Consider the following 24745-nt stretch of genomic DNA (forward strand, 5'->3'; position numbering starts at 1 on the left):
GATTGGACTTGACACATAAAGCTAAACCTATGTGCCATCCTGGGTCATCTCGAATAAACAGCAGTGCTAAGAGATTTTCCAAGCAGTACAACTTTTAACTCAATACCTGACCCATAAGTAATATCTAATAATATACACTCTGTCCCGAATAAATTATTCTATTCTAAGAACCCCATTGTGGTTTTGCTAATAAAATAATAGCTGGTATTTATCGTTCTCCTACCAAGTGCTAAGAACACTCTGTGTAAAATATCTTAGCTAATCCTCTCAACACAGGGCAAGGCACGGATTATTATAGTTCTTCAGTCTGAGGACACCACTGATTGTAATAGCTCTGGGGAGTGTCGGGGAGGAAAAATTGCAGTGTGCACATTGATTGCAGCACTCAACCCGATATTATATAAATGTGTTCAAATATATTTCTCAGAATTGAGAAATTATAGTGATCGCCACACAGTTACCATTGAGAAAACAGAGGCACAGAGGGACCAAGAACCTTGTCCCAGAACACAGGGACAGTAAGTTACAAAAGCTGGAATTCATACCCAGTTTGTCCCATTCCACTCGGACACCACCAGCCAAGATAACAGTCGCTGGGCTGTGATTGGAGATAGCAGTCTAACAGGAAGAGATGGGCCTCCCCTCTCTGCCTATGAACACAACCAGCAGCCAGTCCATTGAAAAGTGACCATCAAACCCGGCTGTGAATCATCAGAGACACAGAATGACTCTCGGCCCCTTGTTGCATTTTTTCTTATTCTGTAATGAGATATTTCAATAGCCCCAATGCTGTCAAAAGCTCCCTGTCAATGTAGACTGTAAAAAAAAAAAAAAAAAACCAAACCAAAAACAAAGAACAAAACAGCTGTGTGGGATATTATGCAGCCCCACAAAATGATGGTTAAAATTCGCATATTTTTGTTTAGAAAAACAAATCACTTCCAAAAGGAAAATCAAGATATAAAATTGGATAGAGTATTTAATTTCTACTATATTTTTTAAAAAAATAAAAGAGAAAAACAGCTGTATATAAGATGGGTAGGAAATCCACCAAAATCATTACACTTGATAAATTACGAATGATTGCTTTTTTTTTTTTAACTTTTTTGTTTCCCAAAGATTTTGTTTTTATGTAGAAATAACCAGGAAAAAAATAAAACCCTAAAAAGAAAGCAAGTGTAGGAAGAGCAAAGGGCCTGCCCTAGGTCCCAGAGCTGAAGGTAGTGGGTCGGGGCAAAGAGTGAGCAATGGCGTCCGGCCGGAAACGCAGGCTGTGTGTACCCATGACACCAGCGTGTCCCTCTCCACCAGACCCGGACATGGCAACTCAGCATCACTTCCTACCCACAACAAACGCAACGATCTTTCGTTAAATCCAAAAGGCCAAGTCAGACACTCCAAAGGGCCCTCGGCACTATCTGTAGTAGACCTTTCTCCTTTGGGGGGGTGCCGTCTACGGCTTTCTCTTAAAGCTCAGATTGTGGGGATGGAGAAGGGGATAGGGGAGGGGTGAAGAGCCTGATCACATGCACACACGCACGTCAGCATATGACCGAAACCCGGGGCTTCCATCAGACTGTCTGCTGAAGAGGCCAGGCAATCAGGGGACATTATGTCCTTTCTTTCTCTAAATTCACAACCTTTAGAAGAACAGAGAATGTAGACTTTGTCTAGTATAACTTACCAGAGGTGCTGCTTGCCTATTTTCATAAGGATCTAATTCTAAGAGGACATTTTTTATCGTTGTTGTTCCTCCTAGTTACATTATTTAATGTTCTGGTTTTATTCTCCCGCCTTCTTCCTAGTTTCTGTGGCTTCTCCTCACCACCGATTATTATTTTTTTTTACATCATACAGCATGTAACCTGACTTCCCACACCAAGCGATGTCAAGTGCTCTCCCAGGTTTTTATTAGCTACAGGAAAAGTCAGCTTTTCTAGAGCCTGCATATTTATGGCTACACTTATTTTTCAGAACCAACGAAAAAGAGGAAAAAGGGAAGAAAGAGTTGAATGGGATAGTCAAGCATTGCTTTAAAATTGTATCATCAGAATGAAAGAAACAGATCTTGTTTTTGTCCTGACATTTAGGTCCAAGCTCTCAAACACGCCCAGAGATAGCTCCACCAGGAGCCACTGCCACAAAAACCATCTTAGAATGTAAAATGTCAGAACCATCTTTAATGTGGGTACCAATTCTCTGGCAGGGGTTCAGATACAGCAAGCCTCCCGCTCACTCTTTACAATCAGCAAAGCAGGGGGTTCTTACAGCTTCCAGCTCGCCAAAGCCTCCGGGTGGGGGGCAGCTGGTGTGGTTAAAGAGGAAAGAGCATAGAATAGCAAAGTGAGGCCCAGAGACCAGAGGCAAGACGTCTTCCCCTCCTGTTGATTCATAACATCTTCTCCTTTCCTTGAAATATAAATAGCAGACTGGTTTTGTGTTTAAGCCCTGGGATTGGTGTGTGACTTGGACAAATTGTTCAATTTCTCCAGCCCGGTTCTGCATCTATAAACCGGAGATCATGGTTCGCTGAGCACCGTCTCCAAAGGTGACCCCGGGATCTCATTCTGGGTTGCCTAGACAACAAGTCAGCTCCATGGGCCGTCTTCACTGCATCTTGAAGGTGGCGAGGCTGCCCCCAAATTCAGAGGGATCGAGTGGTTCAGGGGACAAATTCAGCCTCGCCAGCTTGCCCTTCTCTGATAAAACCAGTTCGTAAACTACATCATCTGACATTGTGGAATTCATCAGAAAACCCAGATGGGGCCCACTTTGCAGAGTGGAGATGATAACAGTGCCTCCCTGACCTTCATGGGGCTGCAGGAAGGTTGAAAAGTCACTGTCCCCCCCCCCAGTGTCCACAGTCATCATTACTAACTCCACGAACCACCTGTCCCCCTATTTACTCAGCATTTTTAAAAATCAGTCACTTTTTAGATATAAGTCACTTTTTTGAAGAAACCAGTGGATTTGAAGAAATAAATCTCAAAGGCACATGTCCGTGACAGGAAGGCCTGTGGGTCCCAGAGTCTATTCCGTGGAACCTACTGCTCAGGGACAGAGGCGAGTCCCACCCGTCTGTTCACTCCCTACTGTGTGTCGGCACATGGTAGGTGCTCACCCAGGGGGTGGACACAGGCGTGCTGACAGGAACTGACTGCTCTCAACGTGTACGTTTGTGTGCGCATTCCGTACGACCCGGCCTCGCTGCACAACGGGAGTGAAAGCACTGTGTCGGGTCCTCAGGAAGATTAAACACAGCATTACTCTGTGGTCCAGCAGCTTCACAGGTCAGCAACAACAACAACAACAACAATGGAAAGTAGGGTCATGGCAGCATGTCCAATGCCCATCAGTGGATGAATGGATGGTCAAACAGAATGTGGCACATCCATTCAGTGGGCTGCTATTCAAAGGAAGGACACAGATGCTCCGAAGAAATGAAACTGGAACACACTGTGCTAAGTGAACGAAGCCAGGCACGAAAGACAAGTGCCGTGTGATTCCACTATGCGAGGGACCTGGCACAGGTAACCTATGAGACAGGAAGTAGGATGCCGTCACCAGAGGCTGGAGGAGAGGTGGAAGGGAGCTGTTCTCTACTGGGTACAGGGCTTCGGGGGGGGGGGGGGATGGTGGGCCAGTCCTGGGGACAGACAGTGGTGATGGTTGTGCACCCATGTAATGTACTTACTGCCACTGACCCGCCTGCTTTTAAAACTGGTGAAAATGATCAAGTGTATGGGCTGTGCACTGCCCTTTTCCCCACGTGGGTCTGTAAGGACACCTGCTGGCTCTGTCATACATTGCACCTGGCCCCTAACCTTCCATCCCTGGAAGTTACAGAACGATCTCCTTTGTCCCTCCCACCTGAGGATTACTCACTATTACTTCACACTAGCCTCCAAGGACAACAGAAAAACCTATTTGGGTTCACTCTTTCTAGACTCCCAGCCTAGAGAAGCAATGTCACGCAGGGAGCATGCAGGCAGAAGGGACGGGGTTTGAATTGTGAGGCTTTGGGCTACTCAACAGTCACTTCAGTGAGCCTGTTTTCTCATCTATAAAATGGGGCTATTAATGTGCCCGACTCACACAGTTGTGCTGAGGCCTAAACGAATTAAGAATATAAAGTGCTTCACGGAGGGTCTACAGTTCAAGGAGTACTCAATAACAATGGTTTTCATCTAAGAGAGACATTACAGGTGGCAATGGGGACGGGGGAGGGTGGCTAGAGGTGTCCTTACAGGAGTTGAAGTTTATCAATCTCGCAATCTGAACCTTGCACCGGCCAGCCAGCAGGGGGCGCCCCAGGGGTGGGCGGGAATGCCAGGAGGGCCTTTCCTGGGGTTCCCTGGGGAGATGGGTGTCTCTCAAAGCACCCTTTCTACTGTCCCTCTCATCCCTCAGCTCATTCCTTACTTTCTTTTTTTTTTTTTTTTTTTTTTTTGTATTTTTCTGAAGCTGGAAACGGGGAGAGACAGTCAAACAGACTCCCGCATGCGTCCGACCGGGATCCACCCGGCACGCCCACTAGGGGCGTGCTCTGCCCACCAGGGGGGCGATGCTCTGCCCCTCCGGGGCGTCGCTCTGCCGCGACCAGAGCCACTCTAGCGCCTGGGGCAGAGGCCAAGGAGCCATCCCCAGCGCCCGGGCCATCTTTGCTCCAATGGAGCCTTGGCTGCGGGAGGGGAAGAGAGAGACAGAGAGGAAGGAGGGGGGGTGGAGAAGCAAATGGGCGCTTCTCCTGTGTGCCCTGGCCGGGAATCGAACCCGGGTCCCCCGCACGCCAGGCCGGCGCTCTACCGCTGAGCCAACCGGCCAGGGCCTCATTCCTTACTCTTGAGGGCAGTTTTCCTTACACCTACTAGCAAGGAAAGGTCTTGAGACCTGCAAATAATCCAAAGAATTTGGGGCCATGTTAACACAAGGCCGAGTAAACACCAAACCCGAAGGAGCGCGGCGGGCAGAGCTGTTCCCGTCAGCGCGATGGCGTAGGGATCGCCGACTGCACGCTGGGGCTTCTCCCGGGTTTCCGTCCCTCGGCCGCCCCGTACGCCCAGTGTGGAACTGAACTCACTAACTCGAATTTACTTCCTTAATTTTAACCATTCAGGTGCATCTTCCCGAAACCTGAAGAAATTTATAGAAAGGTAAGTGGAAGAGGGCTATACAAACTTGTTTTTAAATTGAGTTTTTTGGAAAAATGAATGAAAATCCTGCCTTTACCCCCTAATCGCTTGCACCGGGAACCAGGAGCTTGTCGGTCACGCTGCAAAGACTGGGAGAATGTCCCGTCCTGGGCCAGTGAGCACTGGAAGTGTTCATTTGCATATCTCCTTAAAGAAGGAGTCATCAACATGCATGCAAAGTGGAGCACACTTAGATCTGGCCCAAGTGTCTGAAAAGGACAGAAAAGGATTATTATTCCTATTCCTGTTTAAGAATGAAGAACTAGTCTTATAGTTTTGTGTTTGTTTTGGGCTTAAAATTCAGAAGCAAGGCCCTGGGTGCCCAAAATGGAAACCTTGGGAAACCCTTGACTTTTCAAAGTTGACGGCAGGCCCCCAACTGTCAGGATGTCTCCTGAATCCGGACGTAAGTAACCCGGGGAGCTCCCCCGTGTTTGTTCCCAACAGAGACTGTAAAAGACGCTAAGAAGATGGCATAGCACGTCCCCTTGCGGGAAACGTCGCTCCACTCTTTAATTCTGTACATTCGTGTGGTCTTTCCCTAAGAGGAAGCAGGTGAAAGATTTTAGAGGAGAAAGGGAGAGACGGGAAGGGTGATACTAGAATGAAAGAAAAATAGCAAAAGGTCACCCAGAGGGTGGTCACGTAAAGAGTCACAAAAGCTAGCTTTCCAAGTATTTGATGTTATTCAGATTCCATCCGTGGCTTCTCAGTTTGTCTAGGAACCCACTGTCAGACCACCCAGCCATCGTCATCTACGCCATGATCGGAAATGATGTCTGCAACGGGTGAGTTGTTAAGAAAGAAGGTTTTGAAAGTCCTTTGACTGTGGGTGTCCCCCTTGTCTCTACTCCATTCCACTCCCTGACCGTAGCCTGCCTGCTGTTGAGTTGAATTTCTGGGTCTTCACCCGTCCCAGGCACGTGTGAAACCCGCAGAGCCAACTGGCAAAGCTGACCCTTCCTGCACACGTGGGATCCATTCAGTCTTTGCTCTGATTCACAACAAAGGGGTGTGTCACGATCGGTTCTGGCATGTATCACAAGAAATAGGCTTCTACGAGCCAAGCACCCAAGGTTGAGAACCATGACTTTTTAAAATAAATTAAGGCAGATGCACAGCGACCCCCTAAGCGCAGCTTCCTCCCCCCCCCCCCCTTTCCACATACACACCAATATGATAGAGACACTGGACACTTGGAGACTCTGAGAAGAAGCCACACACACACTTCACGGCCCGCGGCCCACAGGAGAAGGGAGCTTTGCTGCCCTGCTGATACCAGTAGTGATTTCAAAATGTTGAATGCCTTCATTCCTCCACCACATTTTGGAAGATTTCTCAAAAATCTGTGTGTACCCCTAAGAATATGCTGCATGTGTGGAAGCCATCTGTCTTGCGATCATGGCCAAAAAGAGAGAGAGAAAAAAAAGGGGTGACATCACATCTAGAACAACTCCTCGGTTGCCACCCACCCCCCACCCCCATCTTAGGAAACAGAAAAGCAAAGCCAAGGAGGAGGGGGCGTGACTTGCCCAGGTCACTGACTGAGTGACAGAGCCGACTCCACCCTACGCGGTGCTGGGAGCAGGACTTCCCGCTCGCCGCCCCGCCTTTGCTTTCCTGCGTGCACAGCTCACGTTGTTCAGGTGCGCCTGCCCGCGGGGACGCCCCCACGAGAGCCCAGCGCTCTCGCGGTGAAGCAGGTGTGGATCTGACCAATGGAGTGAACGCAGAGCAGGAGACACCACGCTGTGATCCGGAGATGCTTGTGTGCCAGGCTTGCCTGGGCACCTCCTAGGCTGGTTTGCCGCTCTCCCCAGGACCCCGAGTCTGCCGAGGCCACACGCCGGGGACCCAGGTCCCAGCCGCTGTGACTCCAAACCACCCGGGACTCCCCGCTAGACAGCAAACAGCCCCCAAAGCCGCCAGGAGCCCAGAGCCACACCACTCGACATGTCATCTCACACTCCTGCCCCCACTGTGCCCTAAGAGGCAAGTATGATCGCCCCCATTCTGCAGAGGAACAGACTGAGGTTCTGCAAGGCGAAGCAACTTGCCTCTCCTGCAGTGGAGCACAGAGCAGCCACGCTGATCGCCAAACCAGGTGCTCTGGTGAAATTCTGTGGTCTTTTCTAGAGGCCGCACTGGCCCGATCTGCTCTCCTCCATGCGTTCACTTTGAAAAGCAGGGACTGAGCAGGTGTGAGGCGCCGGGCTGTGGGTACCCCGGCGGGGAGGCCGCAGCCCACGACCTCGGCTGTGAGGCGCCAGGCCGTGGGTACCCCGGCAGTGTGAGGCGCCGGACCGTGGGTACCCCGGGCGGGGAGGCCGCAGCCCACGACCTTGGCCCGATCTGCTCTCCTCCATGCGTTCACTTTGAAAAGCAGGGACTGAGCGGGTGTGAGGCGCCGGGCCGTGGGTACCCCGGCGGGGAGGCCGCAGCCCACGACCTCGGCTGTGAGGCGCCGGGCCGTGGGTACCCCGGCAGTGTGAGGCGCCGGGCCGTGGGTACCCCGGCGGGGAGTCCGCAGCCCACGACCTCGGCCGCTCTGGAAGGAGAAGCAGTGAGCCTCAGTCTCCAGCCCCATCACACAGCAGAACAGCCCCACGGTCAGAGCAGCCAGCGCCCCGCCAGCCTCCGATCCACGTCCCCCTGGAGGGGACAGGGAGCACATTCGTCCCACTGAGTGAAGGACTCCTGCGGAAAGCGACGTGGACTTCAGGAGCCCAGCTCCCTGAAAACTGCCCTTTTCCAGCAGAAGCTCCTCACCCAGCCAGGCCTGAGTCCTTTCCCAAAGAGCCAAGGGGCAGGCGGGCAGGCAGCCATCCGCCAGAGACGGGCGCCAGCCTCTTCCTCCCTCCTTCCCCCCACCCCCAACCCCCACCCCCGCCTCCCACCCGCGCTGGAATCTGAGCAGAGGAGCAGCGAGCATTTGGGAGAGAGAACAGAGCTGGCAGTGTGAGATGTCCCCGCGGTGCCCACTCTGCCACGTCCTTTGGCAGGGTTAGAAAAATAAAGACAGATGGCGTCTACACCTCCCCATCTGCCGGCGTGTCAAGGTGGAGTGGATAACCCCAAACGGGCGAAGGGATGTCATGCCGCGTGCACGCCGGCAGCCCGGTGCCCGAGAAGTCCGTCCTGGCAGGAGTGTGGGGACACTTGCTCGGCTTCTCTTCCTCTCCTGTTTTGGCGATGACGCAAGCTTGCTCTTCAACGGATGTAATGCAATTACATGCTCCTCTCTCAGCCCCTGAGCCCATGCAGTTACTCAGGAAACACTTGTGAAGTGAGTGAAGGTCATGACTGGAAGATAGTAGCTTTGAGTGTCTGGAATGCAAGAAAGAAAAAAGCAACAAAAACGTAATGTGGAATTCAGGAAACCTACGTTTCTCGTGGTAACTCCATTTGGCCTAAGCTAACCCAGCTTCCTCGGGCTATTCTGATCACGGCCCAGGAGAGCCCTAGAATGTGAGTGACAGGGAGGGAGAGAAGTTTCTGGAAGCAGAGCGAGTGTGAGTGAGCTGCAGCAGCAGGTGCCGGGGTAGCAGGGCCAGCAATGAGAGATGGGGGTGGTAGGAAGACCCTCAAATCATAAAGGGTGTGACAGCGACTCCCCAACATCCCAACATGCCACGCGGAGAAGAACTTGTAATTGCTGGAAATGGGATAGAACTAGAAAGGCATCTAGTGCACGACCCATAAATCCGCAGGGTTCCGTTTATTTATTGGGACCTAGAAATGATACATTTTATGTATTTTTACCTAATAGAGAGAGCCAGGACCCCACACACACACACACACACACACAGGTTGTCTGCGTGCCCCAGCCCCCAGGCACTGTTTTCTGCAATGACAGGGGTTCAGAGGTCGCCCCGGGCAGCGAGCTCATCAGCCCTGCAGGAAGAGAAAGTCCAACAAGGTGCAGCCAAGGAGGCTGGACGGCCCGGAAACCGCCCGTGCTGCCCAGTCAGATGGTGGAAAACCAGCAGCGAAGGGGATGAACAGACCTGTGCCCAGAGGAATTCTCTCCCCCGGCCTTCTCAGACCGGGCATAGTGGCCGAGGGAACAGTCAGAAGTGTCCCAACCAGCCAGCAGGTTCCAGGCCACCCCCGCTGGTGGGGGCCCCAGGATCTCCATGCCTGGGGTGATGTGGGCAGTCTGAGTGGGTCAGGACGCCTCTGGGAGGGGGCTGGACGGGAGGGGAGCGATGTGACTGCAATGGTCTGGCGTGAAGAAGAGGCCTGGTTCTGTTCCCTGGGTGTTCCGAAAACGCCAGTGCTGGCCGTGAGCGAGGTGGAGCCCTCGCCCGTGCTGTGTCTCGGGCTTCAGGAAACGTCTTCCACGGAGGCCGTCTGCCTTCCTCCGTGTGGCATGGGCCAGCGTGATGACAGGATCCCAGCCCTGCGCCCAAGTCTGGAGGGGGATTTTGCATGATCAGACACAGTGCCTTAGGACAGAGACAGGCTCCGAGCCACCCGAGACTGGCCCGTGGTCTGCCCCCCCCCCCCCCGTGTGCTCCTGCCCTGTGTGAGCGTGCGGTGGGGGGTGCTTGCTGCTCTCATCACTTTCCCGGGTGTAAGCATCATGTCCCCCGCTGCTTCCCACATTCCTCCTCTGTGAGCTCGGCCAACCCTCCCCTCTCCACCTGAGCGCCTGGCCCGAGCTCGCTAGTGTGTGAGGGGGGTGCAGGACGCTGGAGTGGACGGGCAAACTGGAGTGACCAAGCGGACCCATCACGGGCTCCAGGACACCTGGGTTGAAGAGGTGAGATACTCTCGGCTCAGCAGTCAGCTCTTGACTGACACCAGGGACACCTGCCTGGCAGGTATCTCCCCAAAACCACTGGGTCTCCTCCGTCTCCGAAACACTAGAACTAACCCCCTGGGCAGCCACCAGAGGAAAAGGAGTACACGACTCAGAGTGGCAGGCGTTCAGTTCTCAGGGGCAGGGTCAGCAGGCACCGGCTAGGACGTCCAGGAGGGGGAGCCCTCCACCCGTCACTCGGACCCCTTTGCCCTTTGCCTGAATGAAGGACGGGGTCGTTTCGCTCTGCACATTGGGCGGCTTTGCTGGCGGGTGTGTGAACTATCTAACCACTCACGATGGAGCAAAGACGACTGGAGAGCCTTCTGATAGCAACACCGAGGCTCCGCTTTGACTTCGCGGAGTAATTCGCCGTTGGGGCGGTGCGTGCTTCGTATGCGGGACGCGCCCTTCTCACAAGTACGAATTATCATCAGGTTGTGTCTGGGACCACAAGACAATCACCAAGGAGGGGCTTGGGGAGACGGGCTGCAGATGACCTTTCCGCATAATCGCTTTGTGCTGAGGTGCTGTTGTAGCAGCAGAAAACAGAAACCCAACGCTGTGAAGGCAGGAGTGACTAAGTGGTGGGCACTCCCTTTACCGGTGATAGGAGACCGACACCAACCCGCTGTCACGCACACCTGCTGTCACACTGCACACACACCGTGAGGATAAATCCTGGCGACTCCGGGTGCTCTCTCGGTCTCCCCTTCGCAGACTCAGCTCACCACGGAGCTTCTGTGCGTACGCAAGTCAAGCCAGAGCCTGACCCCGCCTTCTGCGCCCGGAGGGTTTAGACAGCCTCCTCTGGGAACGCTTTCTGTGTAGGGTGGGGGCTTCGTTCTGTCCCTCTCGCCGCTGTGTCACTTCTGCCTCGGGTCCAGCCTGTGAGGAGTGGACTCCCTTCATCGGCTTTGGAACCAGTAGCAGGTTCTGCAGGGCTCCTCGGAGTCCATCCACTGTGTGGACCCCTTAGAAGAGTTGAGGTGGTGCTGCAGGAACAAGCAGCCCCGGCCATTGTAGGCGCATAAAGCAACAAACATGAACTTCTCTTCTCCCTCACACTGCGTGTTCATCAAGCATCCGCCTGGGACTCTGTTCTGGGACTCCGGTGGTGACGTCACTGCTGTCTGGAACACTGCCCAGACCCCCAGCAAAGATAAAAAAAAAAAAACTTTCTAGAAGCTTTTACACCACCAAACGTGACATACGTCACTTCTCACAACTCAAATGCCAGAGCAGCGACATGGCCCATCCAACCACCCCAGAATTGGGAAGCCAGAAATATTTTGCAAATGACCCCAATAACTGCCACATGGTGTGTGTGTGTGTGTGTGTGTGTGTTGCAGGGGGGGGCTTCGGGGGACAGGCATGTTGAATTTGTATGCATCTATCTTTGTCAACTCGTAAGATATTTTGTTTCTTTTTACCCACAGGAGGATTGACCCGGTCCCAGAAATGACCACTCCTGAGCAATTCTATTCCAATGTCATGGAGACGCTGCAGTATCTGAATTCCCGCTTGCCGAACGGCAGCCACGTTATTTTATACGGCTTACCGGATGGGAGCTTTCTCTGGGATACCCTGCACAGCAGACACCATCCTCTCGGTATGGCTTTGAAGATACTTGGACTTTTTAACAATGTCAGTGCAGGTAGAGTTCAAATACAAATAGTTCATGTTATATGGGAATACAGTGGTACCTTGAGATATGAACAGACCAACATACAAATTTTTTAAGATATGAGCTGCGACTCGGTCTGTATTTTTTGTTCGAGATCCGAGCGAAATTCCGAGATACGAGTCGTGATTTGGGAAGCTGCAGCTAGTTGGCGCGTTGGCACACGGGTCCAGTATCTGCAGTTTGACATACGAGTTGACTGACTTACGAGCTCGGTTACAGAACGAATTAAATTCGTATCTCAAGGTACCACTGCACACCTAAATTGTCATCACATTAGATGGATCAGAAATGGTCAAGGGGAGCACTCCCAGGTGGGTATCCAAAGGTGGGCGGAACCAGCCCCAAAGCCAGAGAGGGCAGAAGGATGTGAGGAAGAATGAAGACAAATTGAAAGGTCAGAGTTTAAGTCAGGAAACTCCCGTAACTGAGGGTGAAGTCTAGAATGAGCTGGGGAGGCCCAAATAAGAGACAGAAAGCCTTGAGTCACAGGGAAGAATTTCCCTGCATCTCAAGGGCGAGTGCCCGCCGGGGACCAGATCGAAGTCTGAGGACTGAGGGCCTACAGTGGACTTGTTCCCTGTGTCAACACGCCCTTGGAGTCCTTGGCTCTGAGATGCTTGAAGGATCACCAGAAATTTCCAGTAGCATCTCCAGCATTCCAGATGCATTCTATTGTAAAAAAGTAGTAGTAATTTGCATTAGGAAGGCCTCCCATGCTGACCCTTAAAACACTCCTGGGAGAGTGATGTTTTCATTCATCCCGTTTAATGGATGGAAAATGGGGGTCTCAGAGGGCGAGGCGGCCTGCCAATTGTGGCGTTGCTCATTGTAGCGTAAGTTGGGCGCTGGGCATACGGCTGTTCTTTCTGTGTTTTGGAGGACGATTTCTTTTAAAATATATATATATATATTTATTCAGTGCTTATTATAGGCCAGGCATTGTTCTAGGCACTGTGTAACCAGCAGTGAGCATAAAAGTAAAAAAAATCCCAGCCAACCTGAGGCTATATTCCAGTGGGGAAAAGACTCCCAGAGCACGTCAGGGGATGAGGCGTTATGGGAGGCAGTTCAGTGGCGGGGGCGGGGGGGTAGGAGGTGCCAGCCTCAGTCCTTTCAGGCAGGCATCTGCAAAGAGGGGGGCCATTAAAGGGGCTGCCCCGTCCCTGGTACAGCCAGAGCCACCTCCTCACACCAACCCGTGCTCACGCGTGCGAGAGGCCCAGGCAGTTTCTTATGAGTCCAGCGAGCCATTCAAAGCGAGAAGACCCGAAACTCACTCCTCAGTTCCCTCCGCAGGAGAGATCACTCTTGCACATACAGCCCCTCTGTGTCTCTTCAGTCCCCTCCTGTCCTCCGCCCGCACCCCTGTTGAAGCCAACCCCCCTGCCACCCTCAGTGAGCCCCACCCCACCCAGGAGAAGAACAGGGGCCTTTCTACCAACATTCAGAGGGTTCCGGGGGGATGAGAGGGGACACCCACATTCCCGGGTTCTCTCCAGTGAGACTGAGGTCATTTCCTCTGTGGTTAAGAAACGCACCTCGCCCTGGCCGGTTGGCTCAGTGGTAGAGCGTCGGTCTGGCGTACAGAAGTCCCAGGTTCGATTCCTGGCCAGGGCACACAGGAGAAGCGCCCATCTGCTTCTCCACCCCTCCCCCTCTCCTTCCTCTCTGTCTCTCTCTTCCCCTCCCGCAGCAAGGCTCCATTGGAGCAAAGATGGCCCGGGCGCTGGGGATGGCTCCTTGGCCTCTGCCCCAGGCGCTAGAGTGGCTCTGGTCACAACAGAGCGACGCCCCGAAGGGGCAGAGCATCGCCCCCTGGTGGGCAGAGCATCGCCCCCTGGTGGGCATCCTGGGTGGATCCTGGTCGGGTGCATGCGGAAGTCTGTCTGACTGTCTCTCCCCGTTTCCAGCTTCAGAAAAAAATACCAAAAAAAACAAAAAAAAAAACAAACAAACAAAAAAAAACCAAACAAACAAAAAATGAAACGCACCTCAAGCATTCCTGCCATCCAAGCAAGACACTGCCTATAGCTTCACAGGAGGAAAGTGCAGGCCTCCTGTTCACGGGGCTTGGACCATGCCCCTTAGAAATGATAAGGGGCTCACACGTTGGAGAACTTGACCCCATTCTGGGCCGCCTTGACCCTTCATCAAAGAAGAGGCGAAATGCACATCATTAGGTCAGCAGGTAATAGAGGCCCAGAGCAAGACCAGGTTCCCAGCTCACTGCTGCCCGGGAGGAGGGAGTGACAGCCGTGTTGGTTGTCACTATAGTCACTGTGTGGCCACCAGGGGCTGTAACAGCCCCACAGTCTCTACCAGTAACAAAAACCCCTGGGGGGGAACGTATTGTCTTTTTCGAGGAATTACCAGGGAGTAAGTCACACATTAGGATTCTACCAACTCAAGATCTTTCGAGAAAGGTCAGCTTTGACCAGTGACGAGTGCTCTCGGGCATCGTCCCCGAGGAAGGCACGCTTGCCATAAACGTGTCTGAGGATCCTACTGGGCACTTTGGGGGGTAGAGATGAAACTAAGATGGCACCCTGGTTCTCAAAGAAGACAGAAAAGCCGACTCCTCTGGGGAAAACAGTGTGTGCATCCTGACGGGGAAATTACTAAGTGTCTGTGACACTGGTCCAAGCCACAAGCATCCCGGTAACTCTCCGCAGGGTCACACTCTGGACAAGGACGGCGGGACCGCTGGCAGGAGTCCGTCTGCATGTGGGCATTCCTAGTAGGACCTCTCCCGCAAAGCATCATCCATCACTTCATCTCACCACATTCGCTCTTTTGTTTTATACCCCATTTACTCCTAAACGTAAAGCATAATGTATTTTTAAATACGCTGTAGTATATTTCTTTTTATCACTGGCTTCCTCCCTGTCTGAATTAATGTGTTTTTACTATTTTTGTACCCTACATGGTATTTCATGGAGCTGTGATTGAGCTTTGTTGAAACTAAGTTTTTTGTGATGCCTAAAATTTCGATGCTGGTCCCTGAGTTAAATAAATACCAAAGACCCTGCCCGAAAGAATTGCAAATGCTACTCTAGCCGACGGGGTAGAACCTGTCCTTACATCTTCAGAGTGAGCACGTGACGTCCACTGGCCAGCCACTGGCTCCCCACCCCACCCCTGTGCGCACACGCACACACACACACACACACACACACCCCGGCCCGTGAAATACCTGGTCACTGAGGGGACACTCCTTCTGCTGGTCCTGGACATTCTTGACCAGCTTTCTCCCCAGACTCACTTTCTGACCGGGGAGTCACGGACACGGCCTCTCCTATGGTCCACCATGTAGGAAGGGTCAGTATATCCGGGTTCCCCCATAGGCAAAAAGTATCATTAAAGTAAGAGGGATAAGAGGTAACACCCAAAAAGAAAGCGTAAATGGCCAACTGGCAATGCCAACAAGGAGAAAGGCATCAGAACTATTTTTCATCCCTCTCGTTAAGCCCTAAGCCCATCGCAAGGACTCTCACTGACCCTCCATGTAGCCAGCGTCTCTCTACCCTCTACCAGGCAGAAACACCAGAGAGACAGGAAGCCAACTCTTGGCATCTTCACCAGCTACCTTTAACGACACCTAACATGTCCTTGTCCTGTTCAGCAGTCCTGCCTACATCACACTAGGATTTTCCCTTCACCAACCTGGTCCGTTTGGAGCCAGTGTCAGAATGCCAGGCAGAGAGAGGAAACAGGGACAGGGGCAGGGACGGGGAGAAGGCCCAGAAGGAGGGTGCGCTCTCTGGTCTCAGCCTAAGATGTGCCGGGCCCTCAGCAGTAGGACGGCAGGGAGGGAGAAGGAAAGAAAGAAGGAGCAAAGGAAAGACAGAAGACAGCGGTTGAGGATTCACCGCAAACGCTGAGGACACTGTCAGACCCCTCTGGGAGCAGAGGGGGTCCGGAGCGTGTCGCTGTGACTTTCACGGCCGTAATAAGCCTGTGGTTTTCCGGTCATGGGCAAACAGCGAGATAATGTATTTTTTCCTCTGCGACAAGAAAATTGGATCTCTCTTTCGGTCTAAATGATCTGAGGTATAAGTGAAAAATAAGATTGCTCCATCACCCCTAATCTCCCCCCTTCACTCTGAGAAAGGGCCTATTATTTTCCTTCATTTTTCCAGGCGTGAGGGAAGTGTCGATGAGTAAAAAATCATCAGTCATGCGGCCCTGAGGTTTGGGAGAGCCTGGGTTCTGAGGCCCAGCCAGAGCATGGAATGCCTGGGGGGGGGGGGGGATGCTATAAGGGGAAAGACGGGGGGGGGGGAGCTGTAAGGGGGAAGATGGGGGGAGGTGACGTGTGACAAGAGAAGAAGTAATCCCTACAGATACTGTGTCTGCGACTGATGTTTAGAAAGTCTCTCGATGAACTCGCACATGGCCACTACCGCCTTTGTTCTTAGATGGCTCTTCAACTTGCTCTGAGAAATAAACGTGGAGCCTATCCACGACTTCAGGCTGGGCCACGCAGGGATAGAGTAGGCTGGCACCCCACCCCCACCCCCACAATGGGTGCCCAAGCACTCTGGGAGCCCGACAGTTCACCAAGCTGCCGGCCAGTGCCTGGTCAGCCATTCAGACCCTCAGGACCTGCTGCCCCGTCCTCACCGTGGGTAACTGGATCAGACCCGGGTGATTCATAAAGTTGGACGGGAGGATTTGTCAACCACTACCTTGAGGGCTCCCTGTGCCCACTGGGAACTTGGCATTTCATACCGTTGCCAGGAGAAAGCCGCTGTTCGGCGAAGTCCACTGTCAGTGATGCCCTGGTCCGTTCGGTGCCCTTGCGTCCGAGTGCCTTGGTCCCACCCAGATCCCCCCCTCAGGCCCTGTCCTGGCCCATGCTAACAGCTCAGGAAGGAAGCAAACACCTGAAGGCCCCTCCTCAACCCCAGCTCTGAACGCCTTGGGGGATCAGAAAGCAAGGAAGCACGGGCATTCTTTGAGAGCCATGCCAGCTGAAAAGTCAGGGCCGGTTCCTGGAGTGCCAGCCTTCTGCACAGGAGGCAGGGCCGCCCATCAGTGTCCCCACTGGCCGCCACGTTCGCGCACGTGAACCATGCACCATGCTCTTCCCCGCTGTTTTCCAGGCCAGCTGAATGAGGACGTGACCTATGAGCAGTTCTATTCCTTCCTCAGCTGCCTCCAGGTGAGCTCGCCGGGCTGGGGCCGTTCCCAGGCCACAGTGCCCCCGCCCCCGCCCCCACGCCGCGCTGCGCCCCCGCCCCCACGCCGTGCCTCTCGAATCACGGGCTGCTTCTGCCTTCAGGTCAGCCCCTGCCACGGCTGGATGTCCTCCAACAAGACTCTGCGGGCCCTCACCTCCCAGGTAGGCCTGGCGCAGACCCTCTGAAGACGCTGCTATCATCCCTGCCCTGTGCTGGCTGCAGTGTCTTCCCTGAGGCTGGGCTGCTGGCGGCTGCTGAATAGAAGCTTCCAACTGCCAGGGGGCTTGAGGAAGTGGGGGGGGGGGGTGCCCTGCCTCTCTCCTTCCAGCTCTCTGGGTCTGCTGCTCTAACCATGCCTCTGTGTGTGTGTCTGTCTCTCTCGTATGCCCACACGCATGCACGCCCACGCACGCAAACACACAACACACGCACGCACACGCACGCACACGCACACACGCACACACCCATTGGAAGTCAGACCTCAGCCTACTCGCAGAGGCAGAGAACAGTGAGCGTGGTCAGGCCCCGTGTCTGAGTTTTCCCCGTTCAAGGGGAACCGGGCTGCCCAGAGCGTTCCCCCTCCCCCACCCCATCCCCACCCCACTCTGCAGGAACCTGTGGTCCACGCGGCTCTTTCTCAGATAACAAATAATCTGTTTATAAAAGATGTATCGGGTTCTTTCTACAAACAGACTTCCATTTTTAAAAACCTTGGAGAACATAAAAAAGTACAAAAATCACCCCAGACCCACCACCCAAAGTTAATGTGTGTGCAGGTCTTTCCAACATTCATTACTTCACAGACAGACAGGTGTTTTTGGTTGTCTGCCTCGATAGTGTCAGAATATGCATATCATTTTGTGCCTTCTGCCATCCATTATTCCTCCCCATCCTAGGTGTGTGATCGCTGTAGAGCGTACAGCACACGAATGTACGTACCATGATTTATTTCACCCCGTGGCACTGGACACAGAGGTTTCCATTTCTCACTGTGATAAACAGCACTGTGATGAACATGTGTGTGTGTGTGTGTGTGTGTGTGTGTGTGTGTATCTTTGTGTACCATGTCTATTTCCTTCAGACAAACTTTTAGAAAAATTATTGGATCAGAGAGTACACTGTGTTTAAGGACTTGATCCATCTTGCAGAATTGCTCTCTGGAAAGGTTAAACAAAATGACATTCTCGATCACCTGTCCCCCAGCGCTGCTCTCTAACATTGCCGTAATTGTTCATCTTTTCTTCGCCAATCCCACAGGGGCAGGCGGCATCTTATTACTTTATTCTGCACTGATTTGTCTCCTAATGAATTTTAACAGTTTGTAAGTCCCTCAGCCGTTTGTGCGGGAACAGAATTGGACGTGCGGAGCCGCTCTGTGGGGACGGCTTGGAGTCGGGGTGGGGACTCTCCGTTGCTTTGTTCTGCCCGAATCAGCTCACCGAAATCAGGGTCTCGAGTTCACGGAATTCTCCCTGTTTCCTCCACATTCAGAGAGCAGAACAACTCTCCCAGACGCTGAAAAAAATCGCGGCCAGCAAGACGTTCACGAACTTCGATCTTTTCTACGTGGATTTTGACTTCCAAGAAAGTAAGTTAGTTTTGCTTGGCTTTGGCAATGGCGCAAGACAGAGTCAGCCGTGACAGTTCAGAGCTGGCCCCCGCCAGGCGTTTAATAAGCTGGCAGGCACACTAAGAGCTCTGTTACTGAAGTAAGATCAGGTGTGACACTCCTGGGAAGGTGAACGCTCAGCGTCACTTTGTATCTCACCGTCATTTGACAAACCCGGAAGGAACGGAGCCGGTGGCCTGTGGGAGGCAGCGTGGGCGGGGAGCCCACAGCTCGGTGGAGTCACCTTTGTTCTTGCCAGCAGAGCAGAGTCCTGCTCACCAGTGGGCTGCGGACGAGTGCGACAGGGCTGAGGGCTGAGGCAGTGCCTCTCCTGGTGGGCACTGAATTACCTAGAGACTCAGTAGCAGTGCAGATTCCCAGGTCCCACCCATAAAGAAACCAAATCAGAGTCTCCGCGGGAGGGCCCCCCGGTGGCGAGGTGGACAGCGCGTAGCGCAGCTTCCCAGAGAGAACCTCGGTACGTCTGTGCGAGCGTTCTGACCAAACCCAGGGGTCACTGAGGGGTAGCCACAGGAAAGGGGCGTGGTGAGGGGTAGCCACAGGAAAGGGGCGTGGTGAGGGGTAGCCACAGGAAAGGGGCGTGGTGAGGGGTAGCCGCAGGAAAGGGGCGTGGTGAGGGGTAGCCACAGGAAAGGGGCGTGGTGAGGGGTAGCCGCAGGAAAGGGGCGTGGTGAGGGGTAGCCGCAGGAAAGGGGCGTGGTGAGTGGAGCCACAGGAAAGGGGCGTGGTGAGTGGGGCCACGGGTCCCTCCTTTACACCTGGACTCTGAGAAATTACTATTTACCGGCTCTCACAGCTTCCGTCCTCATTGTCATCTGCTAAGCAACTATTGTAAAAGAGAGGAGCCCCCTGTCCATTGAAAAGCATTACAGCCTGTCCAGGCGGTGGCGCAGTGGATAGAGCGTCAGACTGGGACGCAGAGGACCCAGGTTTGAGACCCCGAGGTCGCCAGCTTGAGCGTGAGCTCATCTGGTTTGAGCAAAGCTCACCAGCTCGAGCCCAAGGTCACTGGCTCGAGCAAGGGGTTACTCGGTCTGCTGTAGCCCCCTGGTCAAGGCACATATGAGAAAGCAATCAATGAACAACTAAGGTGTCACAACAAAGAATTGATGTTTCTCATCTCTCTCCCTTCCTGTATGTCTGTCCCTATCTGCCCCTCTCTCTGATTCTCTCTGTCTCTGCCACGAAAAAATAAAAAAGAAAGAAAAGCATTACAGTGTATGCAAAGCTGGAGATTATCACCTTTATCTCCATGACCACCCCATCCCCCCCCCCCCCCCCCCCCCCGCTTGGGCTGGGGTCAAGCCGGTGACCATCACGCATGATCAGATAGTGCATGAGCTGACACGCTTTGCATTGCAGACTCTGGTGCTTTGCTTCTGAACCCATTTCTCCAAGAAGACTGATCTTCCTTAACTAGACTTCCTGCCCGGGCGATACATATTTTTCTCTCATGGGGAGAGACATGTTGATAAATAACCTCTCATTACAATGCAGAGCTAAAGACTCATTAATGAATTCCTGCTGTAAACAAATCTCCCGCCAAGTGATCTTCGATCGTCATCATCCTTGAATATAGATAAAGTCATTAAAAATGTAATAACGTCTAACAGACGCCGGGGGCGTTTTTCAGCTGCCGAGGTAGCCTCGAGCTCCGTGCTTGATTACCTTTGGGATTGCGGGCAATTCCCTGAAGGATTCTGACGTCTCCCTTCCAGACCTGAGTCCAGGGAGACTGTATCTATAAAACACATCTGTGAGAGGATGGCAGGAACCTCTGTGGCCCTCCTACAGGCTGTGCCTAGTTCACTTCACTGCTGGTCCCCGAGAAAGAGCACCAGCAGTCACACCCTTGCTACTCAGCATCTGGTCTGGGACAAGCAGCATCCACTCCACCTGAGGGCGACAGATAAATGCAAAACCCCAGGCCCTACTCCTAATTAGGGCCTGGGCATCTGCATTTTAGCACAATCCACAGAGGAGCCATTTGCACATTAAAATCTAATAAAGGGGGCTCTGTAATGCTCCAAGATTAAGAATGTTAGTCAGTTAGTCATCAGGTTTTTGTAAAGTCCTACTATGTGCTGGGCAGGTGCTGGGAATATAGCCGTCAACAAAATAGAGCAGTCCTTCTCTTCATGAAGGACCTAGACAGAAGAGTGTGCCCTTTACCCAGCACTGGCCAGCATTCCACGGATGACCTTAATGCTTGGAAACAGAGGCCATCAGCCTACTCTTGTCCTCACAGCGATGATAAGTGTAGTAACAGAGCAAAACCATCCAGTTAAACCGAACCAAACATTCTAAACCAGAGGTCCCCAAACTTTTTACACAGGGGGCCAGTTCACTGTCCCTCAGACCATTGGAGGGCTGGACTATAAAAAAAACTATGAACAAATCCCTATGCACACTGCACATATCTTATTTTAAAGTAAAAAAAAAAAAAAAAGGAACAAATACAATATTTAAAATAAAGAACAAGTAAATTTAAACCAACAAACTGACCAGTATTTCAATGGGAACTATGCTCCTCTCACTGACCACCAATGAAAGAGGTGCCCCTTCCGGAAGTGCGGTGGGGCCGGATAAATGGCCTTAGGAGGCCACTTTTGGCCTGTGGGCCGTAGTTTGGGGACCCCTGTTCTAAACGGAATGTTTAGCGGTCAGTCGCTTTACGGAGAAACCCTTGGTGTTTTTCCTCATTTGGCAAGTCTCACTAACAGTTCAGGGAAATTCCTGAGACTCTGTAATTTCCTGACCTTTAGTAAACATAAGTGGGGAGATCCCATTTGGGGCCAGAGCCATCTTCGCCTTGACCGTGTGAAGCTGGTGAGCACTGCACTGGGAAGACAGACAGACACACAGACACAGTGGGAGGGGGCGTGGAGGCAGAGGCTGGTGCCCTGGGGTTCGCCCCACGAACGTCGGATGCAGCGTCATGCATTTAACATCCAGGCCCCACCGGGTCCCCTTCTGAAAGAGCTGGAATTTTTATCTAGTTTTCAGGAACTATAGAAAGAGCCTTGACTTATGCCCCAAATTGGACTACCGCAAAGGGATGTTCTTGCCTTGAAATCTTAGCATCTTCCAAAGCAGGCCAAAGGACCAGCCACTCCCAGGTCCATCTCTGTGGGGGACCTCCCACACCCCAGGCCACTCACATCCCAGAAATCTGGTCCACTTTGTGGGAGTCCAACATGCTATTCCGGGAAGAGGCCAGAATTTATAAGCAGAAGGAACTGTGTTCCTATCCCAGCTCAGGCCCAGAATAACTGTAACCTCGAGCAAATTAAATAACCACACAGTTTTTGTGTAACACAGCAATAACAAGACATGGGGCTTCTGTAAGGATCGGGACCACATTCGCAACGGAGGAAGGAGTCAGCCATAGTTCTCCGACATCCTCCCACTGCCCCTGTCATCGGGGCAGGCAAAGCACCTTCTGCAACCTTCCAGGGCTGATGATAAATGGAGAAGAAATCTTTATTCTCTTTCTATGTCCAACACACTTCCCGTCACTTGAACGTGCCTATGGACCACTTTGCGTTCCTTAGGGGAAGCTACAGTAGAAATGCATCTCACGATCACGGCAGCTTCCTTTTACTAGAAATAGAGACCCTATAGAGTCACTTATCCAATCTGCAGTCCTCCTCCTAGTCACATGGAAATCTCTCCTCTCCTTTCTGTACGGGATGGGACCTGAGCGTGGCGTGTCCCTTGCTCTCGGATCGCTGCGGGGTGGCGGCGTGTCTCTAACCCTCCAGCTCTGTGTGTGCCCCACAGTCATGAAGACGTGGCAGGAGAGAGGCGGGGAGCCCTGGCAGCTCATCGAGCCCAGCGACGGATTCCACCCCAGCGAGGTGAGCGTGAGCACACGGCGGTCGCAGAACACCCGCTCTGAGGTTATTCTGTAATAGAGCCACGCGTTCCAGAAATAATTTGAGGTAACATACACACATGGGTTAGGCAGAAGGTTCAATAAAAATAAAAGTGAAAATCGGAGTAAAAAGGAAGACAAGGTAGAAATGATATACCCAGCTTCTTGACTTCACGTCCATAATTCGTGTTCATGTGACGTGTGCAGGGAGGTTCTGAGAGAGGCTGGTGGGCACCTTCCCAGGGCCGGTGCAAAGAGGGGCACGAGTCATGGCCTCCGTGAGACACACACACACACACACACACACACACACACACACACACTCACACACAATCACACAATCACAAGGATTCCTGAAAGCTAGACCTGTGAGAGATCTCTCCTCTGGATACTTCTAGAAAGGACTCTCTGTGTGACACCTGTGCCCGCCCCTCCAGGGCGGTGTCCTGGACACCTTGCTAAAAATCATAGTAATAATAACATCATCGTCATCATCATCATATAAAAAATCAAGGACACTGAGAGGAAAGCAGGAGGAATCGGACGGCAGGCCCTGCCCCTTCCTGGCCTCACCCCGCCCATGACCCCGCCTCCAGTCAGGGACGCTCCGCTGTGATCTGTTACATATACTGGGTGGGCTTGTGATGTTCCTTTATTTAAAATAATAATAATAAAAAAGGAGACGTACGGAAGTACTTCCGCCATTTCCAAAATTTCGAGAGCTGGAAATCCTCCCCAGACTCTCAGTCTTTCAGACTCAGCCTCTGGTAAGGAGGGTGGGGCGGCGACAGGGGACCAATCTGAGAAGCACCTGTGGTGTGCTCGCCCGGTGGCCTTGGCCCTGACGGTCAGCCAGGCCACAGGGAGGGCGGGTCATCCCCAGGAGTCTGAGGGGGACCTGGCGCCCGCCTTCCCCAAGCTCTAGTGTGGGCGGGGCTACTAGAAAAAGAAGAATGCCTTCCATCCACAGGGGCGTGACCAGCGGGGTCCCACAGATGCTGGGTAAATTGCATCAAGGGCTCCTCTCACAAATAACCAAACAATTAATCATAACAAATCTAAGTAAAGCATCTCAGAATATTCAACCTTCCTGTGTATCTTTTGGATCAAGGGACATATTTGTCTGATCCATCAAAAAAAAAAAACCCAAACAAACAAAAAAATAGCACCATCCTGTCCCTGGCTCTTAAAATAATACAAGGGTTCCAGGTCTGTCACACTGGGGCTCTTCTTACACTCAAACAGCTTTGCCTATAACCGGTTGTTGAGAACAGAGTCGAAAGCCGAAGGCCAGTGACTGCCATCGTCTCACTGTTCCGGAGAGATGGGTCCCCCTGCTGGCGGTGGGTGACACAAGGAAAGTGGGTGACAGTGGGCAGCAGTGCCCGGAGCCTGCCTGTTCATCATGTATATTAAGCCAAACAGTCCAGATTGCAACCTGCCATCTAAAAATGTTGACTGAGTGCCTACCCCGTATCAAATGCTGTGAGAACTCAAGAGCAAACAGGAGACCGTCCCTGCTGTGTGAGGAGACCACAGCGCAGAGTGGGAAATGACAGGCAGACAGATCAGTAACTAGGAAGCGGTGAACGCCTGTGATCATAGGAGCATAGAGGCTATGGGGGCTGGTGAGGGAGGGGAGGGGAGGGGAGGGGAGGGGAGGGGAGGGGAGGGGAGGGGAGGGGAGGGGAGGGGAGGGGAGGGGAGGGGAAGGGAAGGGCGTTAGGAAGACCATGAACTAGGCCAGCGGAGGAGAGAGGGGAGCGGGTCCTGGCAGTGTGCTTGCACAGTCCAGGACTACACTGCTGACTGTGCAGGTCACGGTGGGTGGTCACACCCAGGCATATAGCCTCTCGGTAAAAGGTTTATCTTTCCCTTAAAGCAAGCCTTGTGCATCTAGGTTACCAGACCTCTGATACAAGTGTCACCACCCTCCGGACAGCACATAATCTGGTTAAGGACCCACGCCCCACCTTGCTTTCCCTCTCCTTGTCACCTTCCCTGCGTCCCCTCCTTAATTCCAAATGCATGGAAGAAGCTGCAGAACTGTTACTCCCCGGAGAGCACACCAGCAAGATTGGCTCCCCGGCACCGGTCGCCGATTTGACACAAATGGAACTGAATAAAAGTTTTCTACCGGTCTGGACATCTCTTACATTAAATATAAGGATTAGCAAGGGAATGTGGCTCAGTTCCAAAGTCATTATCAGAGAGAGAGAGATTCCAAAAAGCCATCTGGAGACTGTCACCCAGGGCCCCATCCAGAAACTGCATCAGGTCCTGTCCCCGTCGCCGCAGACAGACACCTGCATCCCGGGGAACTCAGGGGTTTCCAGTAAAAACTGCAGGAGCTGTTTCACCAGAAGCTTCTG

At 52.6% G+C, this 24745-nt stretch overlaps 1 protein-coding gene across 1 annotated transcript in view; it reads left to right on the plus strand.

Annotated features, from left to right (window-relative positions):
• Nucleotides 1-24745, plus strand: part of AOAH (acyloxyacyl hydrolase) — a 124467-nt gene that overhangs the window by 95811 nt on the left and 3911 nt on the right. Inside the window, exons 14-20 of the mRNA XM_066354183.1 lie at nt 5117-5153; nt 5906-5980; nt 11436-11608; nt 16789-16847; nt 16968-17027; nt 18358-18454; nt 22280-22356. Coding sequence (XP_066210280.1) covers nt 5117-5153; nt 5906-5980; nt 11436-11608; nt 16789-16847; nt 16968-17027; nt 18358-18454; nt 22280-22356 — 578 coding nt within the window. The remainder of the gene's footprint in view (nt 1-5116; nt 5154-5905; nt 5981-11435; nt 11609-16788; nt 16848-16967; nt 17028-18357; nt 18455-22279; nt 22357-24745) is intronic.

Source organism: Saccopteryx leptura, chromosome 12, assembly GCF_036850995.1.
Source record: "Saccopteryx leptura isolate mSacLep1 chromosome 12, mSacLep1_pri_phased_curated, whole genome shotgun sequence".
Taxonomy (NCBI): Eukaryota; Metazoa; Chordata; class Mammalia; order Chiroptera; family Emballonuridae; genus Saccopteryx; species Saccopteryx leptura.